General features: G+C 44.3%; 1 protein-coding gene across 9 annotated transcripts in view; it reads left to right on the forward strand.

Moving 5' to 3' along the window:
• The window catches only part of LOC101679005, a 279,318-nt gene that overhangs the window by 94,139 nt on the left and 166,654 nt on the right, over positions 1–18,525 (forward strand). For 7 of the 9 annotated variants that reach the window (XM_045085090.1, XM_013060796.2, XM_045085091.1 and 4 more), the window contains one exon: positions 3,255–3,298. The exons of the other annotated variants lie outside the window; for them this stretch is intronic. In XM_045085090.1, the coding sequence (XP_044941025.1) occupies positions 3,255–3,298 (44 nt within the window). The remainder of the gene's footprint in view (positions 1–3,254; positions 3,299–18,525) is intronic. 9 annotated transcript variants of the gene reach the window in all.

Below are 18,525 nucleotides of genomic sequence, written 5' to 3' on the forward strand. Positions count from 1 at the left end.
TGGGCATCTGTGAGGAACGTCCGGGACCTCCAGCCACCCGGAGCACCACGGACGGGCTCAATGGTCGCTGTAGGAACCAGGCGTGGGAAGCTGGTTGGACTTCCCTGATGTCTGGCTACAGGATCTGGTTTTCATCCGGCCCCCATGGAGATTTGGTGCAGGGACACAACTTGATCAGAAGAGTGCATTTTAGGATGTTTATGACTCTAAGACCTTCTCATGATTCTAAAACACTTGCATGCAACTAAGCTTTTCCGTGCGGTGTCCAGGAACACCCTCCCCTAGTGTCTCCAACAGTCTGGTCCTTGAGATGTTTCATCCCAGGGCTTTTTGTCCTCAGGCACAGCCGGCCCCTTCTCCACCGTCAGCACTTTTAAAAATCCTTTCTCCATGCTTGGGATTTTGAGAAGAAAATTCCTTAATCTCTACCGCCCGCCACCCCAGTGCTGTTCCCGTGGTTTTAACCTATTTCCTGCTCTTTCAAAACTTATTCTATTAATAAATGAATAATTAGATCTGCTTTGGCTTTGCTAGTGAAAAATACACCATAATATTTAGATTAAAACAGCCTATAACGGCACTAGAAAAATACATCCCGGTTACATGATGAGTTCCTCCTTTTCCTTTTTATTCGCAGTATCCTGGGGTGGCCTACTGGAGAAAAAATACTATTTGATTCTCCCTGGGTGGTCGGACAGGACTTGTAAAGACTCTTGTTTGTTTTGTGTTGAGGCTTCAAAGGCACGCTGGCTTTCCCTACATAAAGATGTACTAAGAAAATGGGGATTTTTTTGAAGTTGCTATGTATAAAGGGAAATCCAGAGCAACCATCTTCCTTTAGAACTACAAGCTAATGTGATTAGAGGGACCCTTTTTACCCCAGATCTTTGTTGTTTCTGCGTCTGGTCGATACCGCCTGTCTTGGAGGTGGGGTGAGGGGGAGATCTGTGCTCTTGAAAGCCATTTCCACCTGTGCATGTGCATGTTTTACAACCCCCCCAACTCATACTTTAATTTTTAAACCCACATTTATGGTGCACATAATTTTTTTTTTTTAAGCGAAGGAATTGGAGTGGTGTGTGTGCGTGCACGCGTGTCGTGGAGGGCGCTCTGTGGGTGTGTGCTATGGAAACATATCCTGGGCCACGTGTTCTGCACATTCCAATTAGTAAGGCCCTCCTGCTGTGGTGTGGGAGAAAAGTTTGGATCGGGGTCAGGGCTGGCTAAATGTAGGCTCCTTTTTCATGCAGTCTTTGCAGAACTCCCTCATTAGCACCTTGAGGTCAGTGGGAGGGGGGGGGGGACGCTGGTGTCGTGTGCACCGTTGGTATTTTCTGCTGTGTGTTGCGTGTGTCAGCCATTTTAAATAAAATCCTTATTTTCTCCATTTCATAAAATTAATTGTACTTAATGGGGGAGGTTGATAGTGCTGAATTATTTTAAGCCTGGAGGGAGCAGAGCAGCTGTGTCCTACATCAGACCACTGATCTATCTAATAGGTTGTCTTGCCACCTGATTCAATGGACGAAGGTGCGTAGCCAATTATGTGCATCCCTGTGTGGAGTGAAAAATGACCTTGAGCCCCAGAGAGGGAGACCATTGCTCTATGCAGCACGTGTTCACCCACTGGAGCTGTTTTGTTGCATTGGCCAAAGAGGAAATGTGGTGTATGTCTAATCTTTAGAATTTTATTTTCTTTAAAAAAAAAAAGAGAAAGAAAAAAGGATCCGCTATGTGAAATAGTTAGATCTTTCATGACTTGCCAGTAATTTTGCTTGTGGAACCAGATGCTTAGAAAATAAGTAGTCTGGGGCGGTGTAGCCCCTAAAAATTTTAAGGGAGGGAAAACCCTCCAAGCTTCTTCCTCTTGTTACATCCAGAAATAACCTGCTCTTATAAACTGAAACTGTGCTTTTTTTTAAATGAAGAATATTAGAGAAAGGGAAGTATACATTATTTGAATAAAAAAATTAGAAACAGGGATGCCTGGGTGGCTCAGTTGGTTAAGCGGCTGCCTTCGGCTCAGGTCATGATCCCAGTGTCCTAGGATCAAGTCCTGCATCGCGCTCCTTGCTCAGCGGGGAGCCTGCTTCTCCCTCTGCCTCTGCCTGCCACCCTGTCTGCCTGTGCTCGCTCTGAGAAATAAATAAAATCTTTAAAAGAAATTAGGAACATCATAAGCTAATTTTTTGGAGTATTGGGCAATTATTTCTGTAATCAAATACATTTTGACAAAGAATTTTAAAAAGAAGATTTTTAAAGAAGATAAGTCCAGGCACAGAAAACAGACTTCACCCTTGATATAACCTCGCACTTCTTTGTAAGTCCCGGAGTCAGAGTTCACCGTGGCTTTGATGTGACTCTCTGAGCAACAGGATGGCGCTCTGTAAACTGCCCCTGGCAGCGTGGGAGGAACGTCCTTCCGGGGTCAGCCAGCTCCTGTTTTTTTTTTTTTTTTTTCTTCTTTTCTTTTCTTTTCTTTTTTTTTTTTAAAGATTTTATTTATTTATTTGACAGACAGAGATCACAAGTAGGCAGAGAGGCAGGCAGAGAGAGAGAGAGAGATAGAGAGAGAGAGAGAGAGAGAGAGAGAAGCAGGCTTCCTGCGGAGCAGAGAGCCCGATGCGGGGCTCGATCCCAGGACCCTGAGATCATGACCCGAGCCGAAGGCAGCGGCCCAAACCACCGAGCCACCCAGGCGCCCCAGCTCCTGGTTTTGATCTATGGCTCTTCTACTGCTGGTTCTGTGACCTTGGGCAAGTTCCTCTATGCTCTCGACCAGTCTCTCCGTCCAGAGCCTTCTGTTGCTATCGAGACTTGCCTTACAAAAATGGTTTTAGAGGGAAAATTAAATAGACAATGGGGTCTAGCATATATATGTATTTCTCTCTTTGCTTCTGATTACATCCCAGGGCCAGTCTTTTTTCAGGAGTAGTTAGGCACTGTTAGCTTTGGTAGGCATTATGAACACCTAAAACCCTTCATTTTTCACATCATGACGTGTAGCCGCACTACAGGGGAGAGACGTGCTTGCATTGCCTTACGATAGGAAGCAAGTTCAAGGCCATTCTTATGTGTTTAGTAAAGAATCAGCTTCCCAAATATTCCTCTAGAAACCTTCAAGGTAGAGCAAAATGTGTACCAAAATGTCACTCTGCTGCTTCTGTTTACTCTGACAACTTTTTTTAGTATATGTGCTGCCGAAGCGAGCACTACTCTGACAACTTTTGACTGAGTATCCCTTTCTCTCCTAGTACTCTCAGGTGACTACGGAAGCCTTGGCACCCTGCATGCTCAGGTAAGAGACTTTTTGGGTGGGGAAGATTTCCAGATAAAAGGTCATACCGGTTCCTTTTGTGGCTACGGTCCGGTTCTTGCTCTTTCCTGGGCTGCCCTAAAGATCCTAATGGCCACCATCCCACTGGTGGTTTTCCCTTTGCTTTTATTTATCTATGTTAATACTTTATTTTATTTTTGTTTTTATCTTTATCTACTCATCCATGCGTGTTATGATAAAAAACATGCCCGGGAATGGTAAACCCTACCAAGAGGAGAGACTTTGGGTACAAGGCAGGTGTCAAGTTAAACTTTTTCAATGCCTAACTCTTAAAGATAAGAACTCTGTATTTTTTTAAATGTAGATACAATATGGTTTTCATGCCTAAAACAATAGGTAACTGTAATTTTTAAAAAAGATTTTATTTATTTATTGGGTGGGAGGAGGGCCAGAGGGAGAAGGAGAAAGAATCTCAAGGTCACTGTGTTGAGCTTGGAGCCAGACTCCAGGCGTGACGCGAGGCTTGATCTCACAACCCATGAGGGTCCTGACCTGAGCCAAAATCAAGAGTTGGGTGCTTAACCAAGACTGAGCCACCCAGGTGCCCCAACAATAAATTCTTTGATATGAACTACCCAGTCTGTTCAATATTCCCATTGTACAGATACTATAATAATAAATCTTAGGGATGTCACGTACAACATGGTGACCATGGTCAGCACTGCTCTTGGTGTATTTGAAAGTTGTTGAGAGAGTAGATCTTAAGGGTTCTCATCACAAGGAAAAAACAATATTTTCTTCTCTTTTCCTTTCTCCTCTTTCTCTCTCTCTTTATTTGGTACCTATCTGAGATGATGGATCTTAACTAAACTTATTGTGGTGATCATTTCCAGGTATGTGGAAGCCAAATCATTATGCTCTACACCTTAAATGTAAACAGTGCTGTATGTTCATTTTATCATCAAACTGCAGGGAAAAAAAAATAAGAATAGATCTCTGGTATTTCGTATGCTTGAAGGCTCCGGTTTTGTCTGGAGCAGTGGTTCTCAAGGTGTGGTCCTGAGGTTAGAAATGCAACATGTTAGAAATGCAAATAGCTGCATTATTAATCTGCCCCAGATGGAATCAGAGGTCTGGGGCTGGAGAGTCTGTACAGTCCTTGGCTCCACCAGCTGAACTATCGAAGGGAGCCTGGAGTGATTTCCTAGTCATTCTAATGCATGGTGGGGTGAAGGAAGGGAAATTCTGGTCTTGGGAAAACCACCATGTTTAACTCTCTATACACCCTACTTTATGTTTGACTTTGTGTTTAACACAAAAGCACATCCAAGATGCTCAACATACACGAGATGGTGCACTTCACTGGGTCGCCGCGATACAGTAAAAAATATACATTTAGGTCTTCGTCCCTGGCTCCTGGCCAGCGCTCCTAAACCCCTTGTAATATCCTAAGACAAATAGAAGCATTATTTGTTTGTTTGTTTTGTGTTAATATCTGGTTATTGTTCCCTGGTCCTGAAACAGCTCTGGGGTGGTACGTTTTGTGATTCAAAACAAGCCCCTTTCAACCACACCTGAGTTTCTGTTAATAAGGCAACTCTTGGAAAGCCTCTAATTATGGGGGCCGGTTGCCTGGGGAACCACCGCGTGATTAGAGGACTGGTGCTTACAAGCTCCGCCCCCTGACCTCCAGGGAGGCGAGAAGGGGCTGGAGGTTGAGTGAAACACCAGTGGCCAATCATTTAGTTCATTATGCCTACCCCAGGAGCACGGGTTTGGAGAGCTTCTGGGTTGAACCTGTTGGAGGTGTTGGGCGCTGCGCAGGGCAGGTGGCCTCCCGGTCGCCCCTCGCCCCTCGCCCCTCGCCCCAGGCGTCTCCTCCTTAATTGCAGCCTTCCTAATGCACTGGTGGTCTGGTAAGTACGAGGCTTTCCTGAGTTCTTGTAACGGTTCTAGGACATTGTGCAGCCCGAGAAAGGAGTTGGGGGAACCCCTGATTTCGACAGCGGGTCGGTCGGAGTTCCCTGCGGTGACCCGGACACGCAGGTGGCGTTTTGGGGTGGGAGGGAGTCCTCTGGGCCGGAGCCCCTCACCTGCGGGGCCTGCGCAGCGGTGGGCAGGGTCGGAACTGAATTAAGTCGCAGGTCACCGACTGCGTGTCCATCGAGATCCGGAGAATTGGCTTGGTGTGGAAAAATGCTCAGGTTCGGGGTCTGGGGTGTAGATGTGAGTAGAGGGACGTGGGAGCTCGTGCTTTCTAATGGCCAAGTTGGAGTGTGAGGCTTCCGTCCCCTCCTGGGACCATGTACCAAGCCCACTTACATCTCCAGCCGCAGAGAGTCGCCAGCTCAGCCTGCTCCCAGGTGGGGAAGCCAGCCCTGCTGCAGTGCATTTGCCCAGGACTTCATGGTCCTCAAGGCAATGACAGGACAGACGGACTGAAAAGAGAGCCCTAATGTGTTTGAGCGTGTTTGGTAGAGAAATCAACTTTTTATTTTTCTTTCTTTCTTTTTTTTTTTTTTAAAGATTTTATTTATTTATTATTCAGAGATCACAAGTAGGCAGAGAGAGAAGGGGAAGCAGACTCCCCGCTGACTCCCCGCTGAGCAGAGAGCCTGATGCAGGATCCCAGGGTCCTGGGATCGTGACCTGAGCTGGAGGCAGAGGCTTTAACCCACGGAGCCACCCAGGTGCCCTGAGAAATCAACTCTTTCAAAAGTGCGCTTCGAAAAGCTGGGCTTCTCAACTGCTGGTTGCACCCGGGAGGCTTTTTTTAGAAAGACAGGGTCCCCTGTCCTGACCTCAAGAGATCCAGGTTTCACGTGGATTTGGGAGCTGGTGGGGGGAAAGGTCGGGCTTGGTGCCAGCATCAGCATCAGGACGGCCTCGAGGCTGTGGGTTTGAGGTAAGAAAGAAGATGAAAATCCAAGGCAAGGGTGTCCCACCCCCCCACCCCCAGGGTCTTACTCTTCAAATGAGAAGGGGCTTTTCCGAACGGTGGTGCTTTCAGCCAAGCCATCAGTTCTCTTGGCAGTGGAGGCTACCCATTCCACAATATTCCTGGCCACTTCTAGGTACAGAGATTCCATTTCGTTGTCTTGAAACCCTGCAGGTGTTTTGAGGTTGGGGAAGGGGGAGAATATGTGTTTCTGTAGCTTGCAAGTGCCCCCTGCCCTCTGAACCTCTGGGGTTCTCCTTCATGTAAGTGGATATTGCTTCAGGAAGGGGACCCCGAGAGACTGATTGTTTGCAGTGTGGGCTGTTTTAATGTTTCTAAGGCTATCAATGAGACCAGAACCTTCCCTGCAGTCCCGAAGTTATGGAAAGGAAAGATTGAGCTGTATTTGTTGGTGGAGTGTTGAAATATTCCATGGAAAAAGGGAAACAAGTTCCACCACTGATTTTTCTTGGCAGGATTGGTCATCTTTTCCCCCCAAGTTTCTGGCAAGTGTGACTAGAAATTGACTTGCAGGATTTGCTCCCACTTGCTTCCCAAGACATCTTCTGCTGGCTTGCTGCTGACTAGCAGTAGTTAATTTGCTATCTCTCACACGTGTTATCCAAAAATCACAGAACTCAGAAATAAACAGCCTGAACTTGGTCGGTCCGTTCAGAGGATTAGCCAGATGTAAATCTGAGTTACACTTGGGAGGTTTCCTGTGCCTCATTTAAAAATAAATAGAACTCTAGCTTTGAGTAGAAACAGATTTTTTTAAAAAAATGAAATATCTTACTGGAAAACAAATTTTATTTTTCCAATAAAAAATATGGGGAGGAGGGAAGCTTTGCTTGACGCCAATGCTTATTTTATTTCATGCCCTTTCTTTCTCCCTGCTGATGGCAGATGTGGCAGAAATAAGACCCGATTTCATTTTCTAAAATGGGGAAAAAAATTAATCATTCAGGAATTTATTTATGCTTAATTGACAGCAGACGTTTAAAACCTGATTGGTCACGGTCGACGGTTTAACGTGCCTTTTAGGAAAATACACATTTATGTGTATAGCTCAGACTGTTCGGTGAACCCATCACTGTGTAGCAGGTTGAGGTGTTGGCCTTGGAGTTTTTATTTTTAGCCTCTCTACAAATTTTTCTCTCACCAAGAGAAAAGTGAAAGCTATTTTTCATGTGATTACAATACGAGTTACGTGATTAAAAAATGTTTACTGTTGATCTGCAAATTTCCTGCCAGGAATACCAAATATTCATTTGCCACCCATTTTTAATTCTAGCAAAACCTACAATCAGAATGAAATAAAAAAAAAAAAATCAGAAAAATGGGGGTGCCTGGGTGGTTCAGTGGGTTGAACATCTGCCTTTGGCTCCAGTCATGATCCCAGGGTCCTGGGATACAGCCCTGCCTTGGGGTCCCTGCTGAGCAAGGAGTCTGTTTCTCCCTCTCCCTCTGCCCCCTGCGTTTGCTCTCTCACCCTTTATCTCAAATAAATAAAAACAAAATCTTAAAAAAAAAAATTAGAAAAATAATTCAATTTTATTAACCTTTTGTGTTTACCATCCCAGATTGTATGGAGTCAAATGAATGAGACCAATGCCGAGAGGTTGACGCTACTACGCAGAGATAGTGTTTCAGGAAGACACATGAATTGAGTTCCACATCTGCTAAATAGTTCCTATGAGTGGATTTCGATCATAGTTTCTAGCACTCCCCAAATTTAAGAGTTGTGGGTCACATTACCTTTTGTTTCCTATTTATTACAAAAGGGACTGTTTGTAACTTGACAGAGTGAAACCTTCCTTCTCCTTTGTCAAAACCAGGGATTTCCAACCATCTCCTCTTCCTGCCCACGAAGTCATTTTCTGTCCTTCAATCCTGAGATCAAAGTTACAATGTCTATTCTTACTCTTTTCTAGGATTAAGGATGGTCTGCGCAGTTAGCTTGTGAGTGTTTTCGAAGTAATGGAGAGTCAGATATGCAGTAGACTAACTTGGCAGAAGGGCTCCTTCCTGGAAGCTTCTGTCCCTAAAGGTGTGGGTTGAGGGTGCGGTAGTGATGGGGAAAGTGTCTTCTCATCTTCCTATTCTCCCCTTGAAAGCTCTTTGGTAGGTACGTAGGTAGGTATTATCAAATTTCAATAAGGCTGCAAGGAAAGGCCAAGAGAAGGGAAGAGAGAAAGTACCAGAAGCAAATAGTCCTATCCATGCTCAGAGCCTGTCCATATGACTGCAGAAACAGATCCTGAAATAGCATAACCAGACTGCCTCTTCGTTCGTTCCAATGATCTAATTAAATGTGTTTTCACTTAAAAAGGATAACAATGTTAGATCTTAATGGAATTAACCTAACTGAAGTTTATTAGGCATTGCTTTGACAGTAAAGATTATGGATGGCTCAAGTCCCATTTTGAGATCGTAGCTTTGGATCCTGTCATTTTTCTGTTGTGTCTTTGCTGAAAAGAGCAAAGTGTTCAAACAAAATGTGTGTTACAGGACTGACCCTTGGAGTAGAAATAGAGTTTGAATGTTCCTCCCTTTAATTTCTTGGGAAGACCGATTTTCACATGAAGGTGAAGTATTTGGCTAAACAAAGGGGAGGTTTGTTTTTCTTTTAAGTTTTTAATTAAAGAGAATTAAGGGTATATTGACCCCCGAGGGTCTCTCTTCTCAAAATTATCTAGATGAGCGGTTTCTTTAGCCCAAGTTCATTGATAACTACCTGCTTTGCTTTTGTATGGGTTATAGGTACTGAATATTCTTTTATCTTGTGGCAAAATCTAAACTTTATCATTCTAGCTGTGTGAAATTATGTACAGTTGAGTGGGACTGAGTATAGGCTTGCATGACCATCCCCTTCCCACTGTCCATCTCTAGAACTCTTCTTCCCAAACTGGAGTTGTACCCGGTAAACACTGACTCCTCATTCTGCCTTCCCGTCAGACCCTGGCGGGCAGCATTCTCCCTGTTTCTATGAATTTGACTCTCGTAGTATTTGATTAGTCGAATCCTACAGTATTTATTTATTTATTTATGGGGGGGGTGACTGGTTTATTTCATTTGGCATAATGGTCTCAAGGCCCATCCATCTTGTAGCAGGTGTCAGAGTTTTTGAGACCATATTCCATTGCATGGAGAGGCCATTTTCTTCATTTATCAACAGCATCAATGGGTTTCTTCCAACCTTTGGCTGTTAAGAATCATAGTAGTTAAGAACTTGGATGTACGAATATCTGTTTATCAATACTCTTGAATTGCTTTTCATGAGAAGTGTCTTTTTCCAATTGTGTAAGGGACCCATATGCTGGTTTTCATAGCTGATTCAGTGACTTCAATATTCTTTGTAACAAAGACTTTTATGTAGCTTCATGAGTATTAGTATTCTTTGTAACAAAGTAGTCAGTTTTCTGTATTCTTTGTAACAAAGTATTCTTTGCAACAAACCTTTTATGTAGCGTCATGAGTATTAGTATGTTGGGTATGGGTTATGAAAGTCCCCATAGGCATATGGAGACAGATAAACACATGGCACTGGAAATCCTTTTAGAACACACCTGACTAGACATAACAGTCCACTTTCTCTGGTAAAGACTTATTGGGCTAGACTTTTTTTTTTAAATAGAGTCTGACATCTTATGAAGACCTATGTTTTAGAATCCGCCTTAAGAAGAACTCTTGCATGACATCTGGAAAAATTAAAGTGACTTCCAAAATTAACATTCTCTGGTTAACCAGAATTCTCAAAGCAAAAGATAATCTGGGATTTGGACTATATGTCTGCTCCTAGAGAGTGGGGTTTATGGCTTTGAAAGTAGCATAGCGGCTCCTACTACTAGCGCACATCCCCCCTCCCCACCAAGAACTGAGTCCTTGGTCAAGGAATATCTGTCTCACTTGTGAAATCAGGTTATACACATTGGGTTATTGGGAAGATTAAATAAATTATGACACAAATAAAGAGCTTCGCCCACCATGCCGATTGGGTGCACATTAACTAGTAATAATATCCTAACTCTAATGTATACTTCATGCTCAGTAATTATTAGCTACAAGGATCTTCTGGGAGGCAGGAATTGTCAGGCATCTGACAATTCAGGCATCTGACTTCAGACTGTAACATTGACTGCTATGCCATACTGGCCTCGCACTTTGCTATTGATCTAACTTATAAGTTATGTGGGCAGCATTATTTATTTATTTATTTTTTAAGGTTTTATTTATTTATTTGACAGAGAGAGATCACAAGTAGACAGAGAGGCAGGCAGAGAGAGAGAGAGGGAAGCAGGCTCCCCACTGAGCAGAGAGCCCGATGTGGGACTCGATCCCAGGACCCTGAGATCATGACCTGAGCCGAAGGCAGCGGCTTAACCCACTGAGCCACCCAGGTGCCCCTATTTATTTTTTTTTAAAGATTTTATTTATATATTTGACAGAGATCACAATTAGGCAGAGAGGCAGACAAAGAGAGGGGGAAACAGGCTCCCCGCTGAGTGGAGAGCCTGATGCGGGGCTCGATCCCAGGACCCTGAGATCATGACCTGAGCCAAAGGCAATGGCTTAACCCACTGAGCCACCCAGGCACCCCTATATGTACAGTATTCTTTGGAGGACAGATTCTGAGGAGAAAAAGTCAGTTCTGTGTGTCTGTCTAGAAACCCATGCCATATTAAATGATCACCAAGTATTTTAGATGCTTAGCAACAGAGGACCAAGCTTTCTTCTGAACTCCATGCCCTTTATTTCCTTTTTTAAAGGTAAACACATTTCCTGGAAAAGGAAATTCAGAAAGGCCATGGTTGAGAATTAAAAAAAAAAATTAATTTATTTTTGTGAAACTGTTACTACTCTGTGAATTTTTATTTTGTAAAGAATTTACCAGAAATATTAAGAAGAAACCTCACCAGAAATTTGGTGTTAAATTTGTAAGGAAGATCTACTCATGTCCAGTTGAAAGTAAGAGCAATCCCTCTTAAGAAACTGGGGTTCTCAGAAGTACTTGTAGCCACTTTTATTCTAAAATACCCAGGAATCATTATTTATACCTGTTAGCAAGTGAATGTGTCCTCTTAATGAGGTCTTATTTTTTCTGAATACTCATGGTGAGGATTAAATAGTCCTTTGTAGCTGAAGGAACATTCTGTGAGCGGAAGTCATAGTTGCCAGGCATTTTGCTAGATGCTGTGGATTTTAAAGACCGTTAAGAAATCATGGTTAAGATGGGTTGAACTCTGTGTGGGATACAGAGGTAAGATAGGAGATTTACTCATTCTGTGGAGTAAGGTGGTCTGAAGAAAAGTTGACCGGCGGGAACTTTTTCAGGTTGGCTAGGGGTTGCCCAGGCAAGGTAGGAGGTGGTGGGGCCCGGGGTGAGTGGTCTCAGGCAAAGGAAAAGCCACATACAAGGGTATTAAGGTAAGAAGCAGCCGATTGTGTTCTGAAGATCCCTGAATAAGGAGCCGAATTAATGTGAAAACGCATGAGTTTAGGCAAAAAGATTTTGTAAAATTACCTTTGAGTCTTGGCTTATCCTCTGTCAAGATATATCAATCACTTTGGGCTTTGTTTTGAGGATTAAAAATAATGTATGTAAACTCTTCAGCAAACCCGCCATCGAGGGTTTCGCGTTGATCCCATCATTTATTACGTCGCTCTCCTGTTCATTTGTCTCTTTGTTTTCGGATGGTATTACATTTGCACGGTTCAGAACCCCCCAAATGTGAAAAATCTCCCCTGTTTGAGCTTCAGCTATCAAGTTCCTCCTTTTCATTCCCTCACGGAAACCACTATTTATAGTTTCTTCTGTGGTCCCCTCAACAAGCCCCTTCTGCTGCTCTCCGAGGAAACAGGAGTATCCATTCTATACTTCCTGCTCTTACACAAAAGGTAGCATATAATACACATTGTGTAATACCTTCCTGTTTTATACTTACTATACACATTAGCCCTCTTTCCATATCTGTTTGTAGGGAACTTCCTCATAGGCTGTCTTTTTTTTTTTTTTTTTTTTTTTTTTAGATTTTATTTATTTACTTGATAGAGAGAGATCACAAGTAGGCAGAGAGTCAGGCAGAGAGGTGGGGGGGAAGCAGGCTCCCCGCTGAGCAGAGAGCCTGATGTGGGGCTCGATCCCAGGACCCCGAGATCATGACCTGAGCTGAAGGCAGAGGCTTAAACCCCTAAGCCACCCAGGTGCCCCCCCCTTTTTTTTTTTTAAGTACTACTTCTTATTTGGATAGTTTGACTCCTAAGAACTTAGAGTAACAGTACGAGTTCTCATGTCTTCTGACGCCTCTTCCCTCAGTTTATAGTGTCTTAGTATGTGGCCAAACCAGGAAATTGACATCGGTACAACATTATTAACCCACATGCCTCTTTAGATGCATTTTATTGGTTTTTGTACACATTCTTTTTTTGGAGGGAGGTGCGTATTTCTAGGAAATGTTATCACCCTTGTGTGTTCAAGCCACCATCGCCGCAATCAAGGTGCAGAACTGTTCATTTCCTGGGACACTTGGTTGGCTCAGGTGGTGGAGTGTGTGACTCTTAATCTTGAGGTGGCGAGTTCAAACCCTGTGTCGGGTGTAGGGATTACTTAAATAGAAAATCTTTAAAACAATGGGGCACCTGGGTGGCTCAGTAGGTTAAGCGTCTCACTCTTGATTTTGGCTCAGGTCACAATCTTAGGGATGAGATCAAGCCCTGTGTTGGACTCAAACAAAAATTTTTTAAACCAAACAAAGAACAACTGTTCCTTTACCAGCTGGTACCTTACCACTACCTTCTGCTACTTTTTAGTAGTGGTGCCCTACTCCCAGTCCTGACCACTAGCACCTGCTGGTCAATCCACACATCTTACATGTGCCTGCTTTAAGAAACCCAACTGTGTATTATAGCTTTCTCAAGGGTAAGAATCATATTTTCAAATATTTTTATTCCCTATTGGCCCGAACACTTAATGGGTACTTAATAATGACTTGTGGAAATGCAGGAGTCAAAAACCGAAACAAAGCCAAGCCAAACAGAAGATTCAGAGTTGAAAAGCAGATGAGTCAGGATCTTTTATAAAATAACCAAGTTCAGACTTTCTTAAACCCAAACTCCTCAGTGTGAACTAAGTGACAATTTATCATTTCTTTTAGAACTCCATTAAAAATACTAATGATCAGAAACAGCTTTTTAAAAGCATCGCTTTGCAGAGTGTTTCCATTTTTATAATCCCCCTTCCCCCCTCTAAGGCCCTCTGTCATAGTGGCATGATAGGGTCTATTATGCCTGGTTGACAGAGTAGGGAACGGGCTCAGAGAGGGAAGAAAGCCAACAGTCATGGAGTCTGATAAGACCTTTGATGTAGGCTGCCCAACAACCTCGAGGCTGACATTGTCCTTCTCATCTTACAGAAGAGAATGAAAGTGCTCCGAGTTTTAGTAACTTGCCTCTGGTCAGTTGATATCAGACAAGCTTCCAAATCTACAACCCTCACCGTGACTCCATGGTGAATGCGCTGCTTTCCTTGGGTTAAAAGTCAAAGAATTCCGATTCCCTGCGTGTTTTTTTTTTCTTTTTTAAATAAATGGTGGTGGGAGTGGTACTCCAGTGTATTATTATTATTATTTTTTAAAGATTTTATTTATTTATTTGACAGAGAGAGAGATCACAAGTAGGCAGAGAGGCAGGCAGAGGCGGGGTGGGGAAGCAGGCTCCCCTCTGAGCAGAGAGCCCAATGCGGGGCTCGATCCATGACACTGAGATCATGACCTGAGCCGAAGGCAGAGGCTGAATCCACTGAGCTACCCAGGCGCCCTGGTACTCCAGTGTATTATTTATGGATGATATACACTGTACTAGTTTATAAAAATGGTTAGAGGCTTTGGAGCCAGCCATACTTCTGTCCAAATCCCAGCTCAACCATCCTCTAGCTTGGCAGACGATGGACGTGTTGATTTATGTATTGAACCTTCATGCCCTCCTCTATAAAATGGAGACCCTGGTGATTTCTCCATTGCGCTGAGGGAATTAAGTGGAATTAAACATGCAGAGCACACAACGCAGTGACTGGTACCGACCAGTTATTTAACAGACAACTGTTACACGTGGGTCTTTATGGATTTTCCACTTCTCAGTACTGAATTATAAGTAAATATTAGGATTGTGTTATGTGCAACACAACATAGTATGGGTGACATTCTTGTAGGGACACAACAATTTCATGTTTTGAACTTAGAATGTCCTTTGACCCATACATTTTTTTAAATCATGGCAACTGCCATATTGTCAAATGTAAGGTAGCCATTTTTTCCCCCAAAGGTGGTTTTTATGTTTTATGTTTATCTGTGAATGAGCAGATTTTATAGAAATCAGTAATTTGTGTTGTCAGCTGAGGAAGGACTTTTTGTGGTTCACGTCTTGCTCCTCAGGTGATCTAATCTTCGCTCTGTCCATGGACCTATCCATTACCTGAGACGTGGTCTGGGAGAAAGATCCCGAGCTGCTGAGGGTGTTTAGGAGCGGTTGGGGGGTGAGGGGCCTCATGGAAGGCCGCTTTGGCCACGATACAAGGTAACTGAGTGCAATCACCGGCTTTGCCATTTGCGATGCACACTGTTGAAGTTGTTCAGGGACACCCCCCCCCTCCTTTAGCTCTGCTCTGGGATGTTTGTTTGTTTCGGGTGAGACGGAGGAGGTATCCGGTGTCACAGTGACAGACTGTGGAGAGCTCTTTCCTGTGTCACAGATTGCTAGGAAATTGGATCGGATCTCCTGAGAAATCCTATCCCACGGCTTCCCTCTGTTGGGGTCTGTGGCACGTGGGAGAAAGGCAGGTGGGGGGTGCAGCCGAGAGCCCGAGGCTGCAGTGCCACACGGCGTGGGGACCGTGTCCCACACTTTGGGGGACTCTGCACGTAGCAGCAGGGAGACACCTGGCACCCCGTGGAGGACGTGCTAATGCTCCCTTGAGAGCCTCTTGCGCTTCTCAGAAAAGAGAAAGGAGCGCTTGCCAGGCCGTTCTCATTAAACGTCTAAATGATGGAGTTGAAGGCTGTGCTGGTGAGGTTGAAATCAGACGGCGATAGGCCGGTGGCTCTCCACCCCACGTGCCTACTAGGACACTTTTTTCTAAAATCTTTTATTTTGGCGGCACCTGGGTGGCTCAGTGGGTTAAAGCCTCTGCCTTCAGCTCAGGTCATGATCTCGGGGTCCTGGGATCGAGTCCCGCATTGGGCTCTCTGCTCAGCAGGGGGCCTGCTTCCTCCTCTCTCTCTGCCTGCTTCTCTGTGATCTCCGTCTGTCAAATAAATAAATAAAATCTTTTTTAAAAAATAAATTTTTTTTTTATTTTTAAAATCTTCCAAATGATTTTGCTGCCCAGGTGGGGATTAAGAGCCCCAGGAATCAGGAGAAATCGCCCTGAACAAAACAACAAAAGGGCAAAGCCGATTCCCACTCCATGTTGGGTGGACGGATCCCCGTGTTTCCCAGGGAGGCCATTGATCTTTGGAGCTGGCTGCGGCGGCTGCTTCACATTCCAGCAGCGGGTCCATGGGGCCGGTGTCCTGTTGGCTGCCGTCGCCGCCCAGCTGGTGTTTCCATGGTGTGCAGGACCCAACCTCTCTGCTGGTCTCTGGTGGGAGGGGTGCGGTGTTTTCCTACTTACCCTTGGAATGGTGATTTAGAGTCTCAACCCCTCTGGCTTTACACAGAAATGCATGGTACATTCTAAGGGGTATTGTGTTTAAATCTTAATAATTTATCTCTTCCACATACGAGAAGTAACTGCAGGGCAGACAGAAATGCTCAGAGAAAACCATGTGTTTCCCATTTACTGCAAATAAGTCATTCCTTCTCCTGAGCTCTCAAAAGTCATAATTTGGAAATCATTCTTTTCCTGTGAAAACCGGAAAGCTGTTTTTTTTTTTTTTCCCCTGTCCGTTTGATAGGAGCTGTAATAAAAGTTCCCATAGGCAAAGCTTTTGATTTGATGTGATGTGGTGGCTTGTCTCTCTAGGGAAGTCCTGCAAAGTGCATTGCTACATCTTTTTTTCCCCTCCCCGTTAATTGATGTGTCTTTAATTCTCCGAGTTTCATGCCCAAGCGTGATGTCACGCCCATGTCTTTGGTACATCCCAAGTCCTTTCGCAAATGGAAACTTCAGGGGAAACGAAAATGGTTGAGTGCAGAAAGTGTGCTTTAGGAACATCCTGATGGGTATGTTTCAGAGACCCAGAGCTCCACGGTATTAGCTGACATTTATGGTCCTGCTTCAAAATTAAATGTCTTTCTGATCACATGTTTTGCGTAGTATGACATGTTTGTCCTCTTTTGAATGCATACGACTTGGCAAGAATCTCATTTCACTGCTGGGTTTGCGGAAGCGTCATCACCAGACGGCCGGAATGATGGATGAGTGCTTTTCGGGGGGGGGGTGGTGGGGGGATGCTTCCAGCTTGGTTTGTATTTTGTCTTACCTAGAGTTTAGCTCCTTAATTTTCTATTTCAGTTAAGAATAATCCTTTTTTATGCTTGTAGCCTTCGTCGCGCTGTAAGAGACCTAAACATCGCCATTTCCCAGCAGTGTTTTTCAGCGTAAGCATTTTTAAGATTGCGCTCCTTTTTTCCCCCATAACTTTATGAGAAGGGAAGACTACTATTGAGGTTTCCTTGTGTTCATGGTACTGATGCGGGGCACCTTGTGGCCCAGTGGAGAAGCTAAGCAGTAACCGAGGGAATCCGGAACCCCAGCACTCCGACTGAAGTGGCCGCAGGAGGAGGTGTGGGGCACTCTCCTACTTTTTGAAATGTAACATTAAAATGGTGCCTGAGAGTCCGAGGGCTTTGGTTAACATGGGATCGAGGGGGGGCAGTGTCTGATTCTCCTTTTCCCCTGTATGGCTTTGATGTTTTTCTGTCTTCTGAAATGTCCGCTGGAGGCACTTGGCCTTTCTTGAAAGAGCCACAGGTCTCTGGACAGGCCCAGAGATGGAGCTAAGCAGGCGCTTCCTAGAGAACCATTTCCAAGTCTGTTCCTGTGTAGAGGCCAGCCGGGTGGAGGGTCACTCTGTATCTGGGAAGTGCGAACATATGGCTGTGCTGCCTGGACAAGGGGCAAACTCCGTTAGCGCGAAGGAAATTCTGCAGTAATGCTTGGACCCTCTACCTTGTGGTTCCTTGAACCATTGCCTTTAATTTTGTATGTCTAGAACTTCGCTTCCCTTTCCCCTTTCTCTCCTGGAGAACGTTGCGTGGTCTGATCTTCACAGAAATATTTTTTTTCTGGGCTTAGCACATAAATTATTTCATTAGGTCCGTCCCCGTTCAATACCAGGTGCTTAAGAAGGTGTCTGCATTCAGGCGCACGGAATCCTGCTTGATGGATGGTTTGGTGGTTGTACCTGGGATTTACAGTTGCTTCAGATCCTGTAAATGGTTCGTGGCCAGGTGGAGTGAATCACTATTTTAAACGAGCAAGAATATCGACTCTCCTTTATTTTAAAAATACCGACTTAGAGTTTCTGATTCGCTGCCTGTGGCTCTTATAGCGATGTCAATTTTAGAAAAGATGAATCGGAAGTATTTTTATTGATGAATCTAATCCAATGGATAAATAGTGTTTGAACTTCAAATACTAATCCTTATCCAAATAGTAATCTTGCTATAGAGCAGGATGTGGGAACACTAGGTCCTCACTTCTTTGGGAGGAGGGAGGTAGGGTTCATGTCTCCTGATCTAGGGGCTCACTGAGATCCGAGAGTTTGGTTTTTGCAGAAAGATGGCACACAGAATTCAGATTATATTCATAAGTATTCTTGTTGGGTTGCAATTAATTGCTTATAAGTGAAGACAAAGGTGAGCAAACACTGAGCCACGCCTGGGGCAGGGAGAGCGAGGACTCTCTCCAAGCATGTGTGTAGGTACGGGTCCCACAACTTGGTTCCGTTCTATCATCAAAACTAAAAAAAATCAACGGTTTTAGTCCTGGAATGGTCTGTTTGACAAGCCCCCCATTGGCTATTAAATCCCACTGCCTTGGGGGCGCCTGGGTGACTCAGTTGGTTAAACGTCTGCCTTCGGCTCAGGTCATGATCCTGGGGTCCTGGGATCGAGTCCCGCATCAGGCTCCCTGCTCCGCGGGCATTCTGCTTTCTCTCTCTGTCTCTCTCTCTGTCCTTCCCCTCTGCTTGTGTGTCTCTCTCTTTCAAATAAATCTTAAAAAAAAAAAAATTCCCATTGCCTTGGCTCTACTTAGGAGCCAGCCCCTAAGCTTCGTAAGAACTGGATGAGCTGGGTATTTCCAGCACTG

The sequence above is a fragment of the Mustela putorius genome, unplaced genomic scaffold (assembly GCF_011764305.1).
Source record: "Mustela putorius furo isolate JIRA1106 unplaced genomic scaffold, ASM1176430v1.1 tig00000831_pilon_pilon_pilon, whole genome shotgun sequence".
Classification (NCBI taxonomy): Eukaryota; Metazoa; Chordata; class Mammalia; order Carnivora; family Mustelidae; genus Mustela; species Mustela putorius.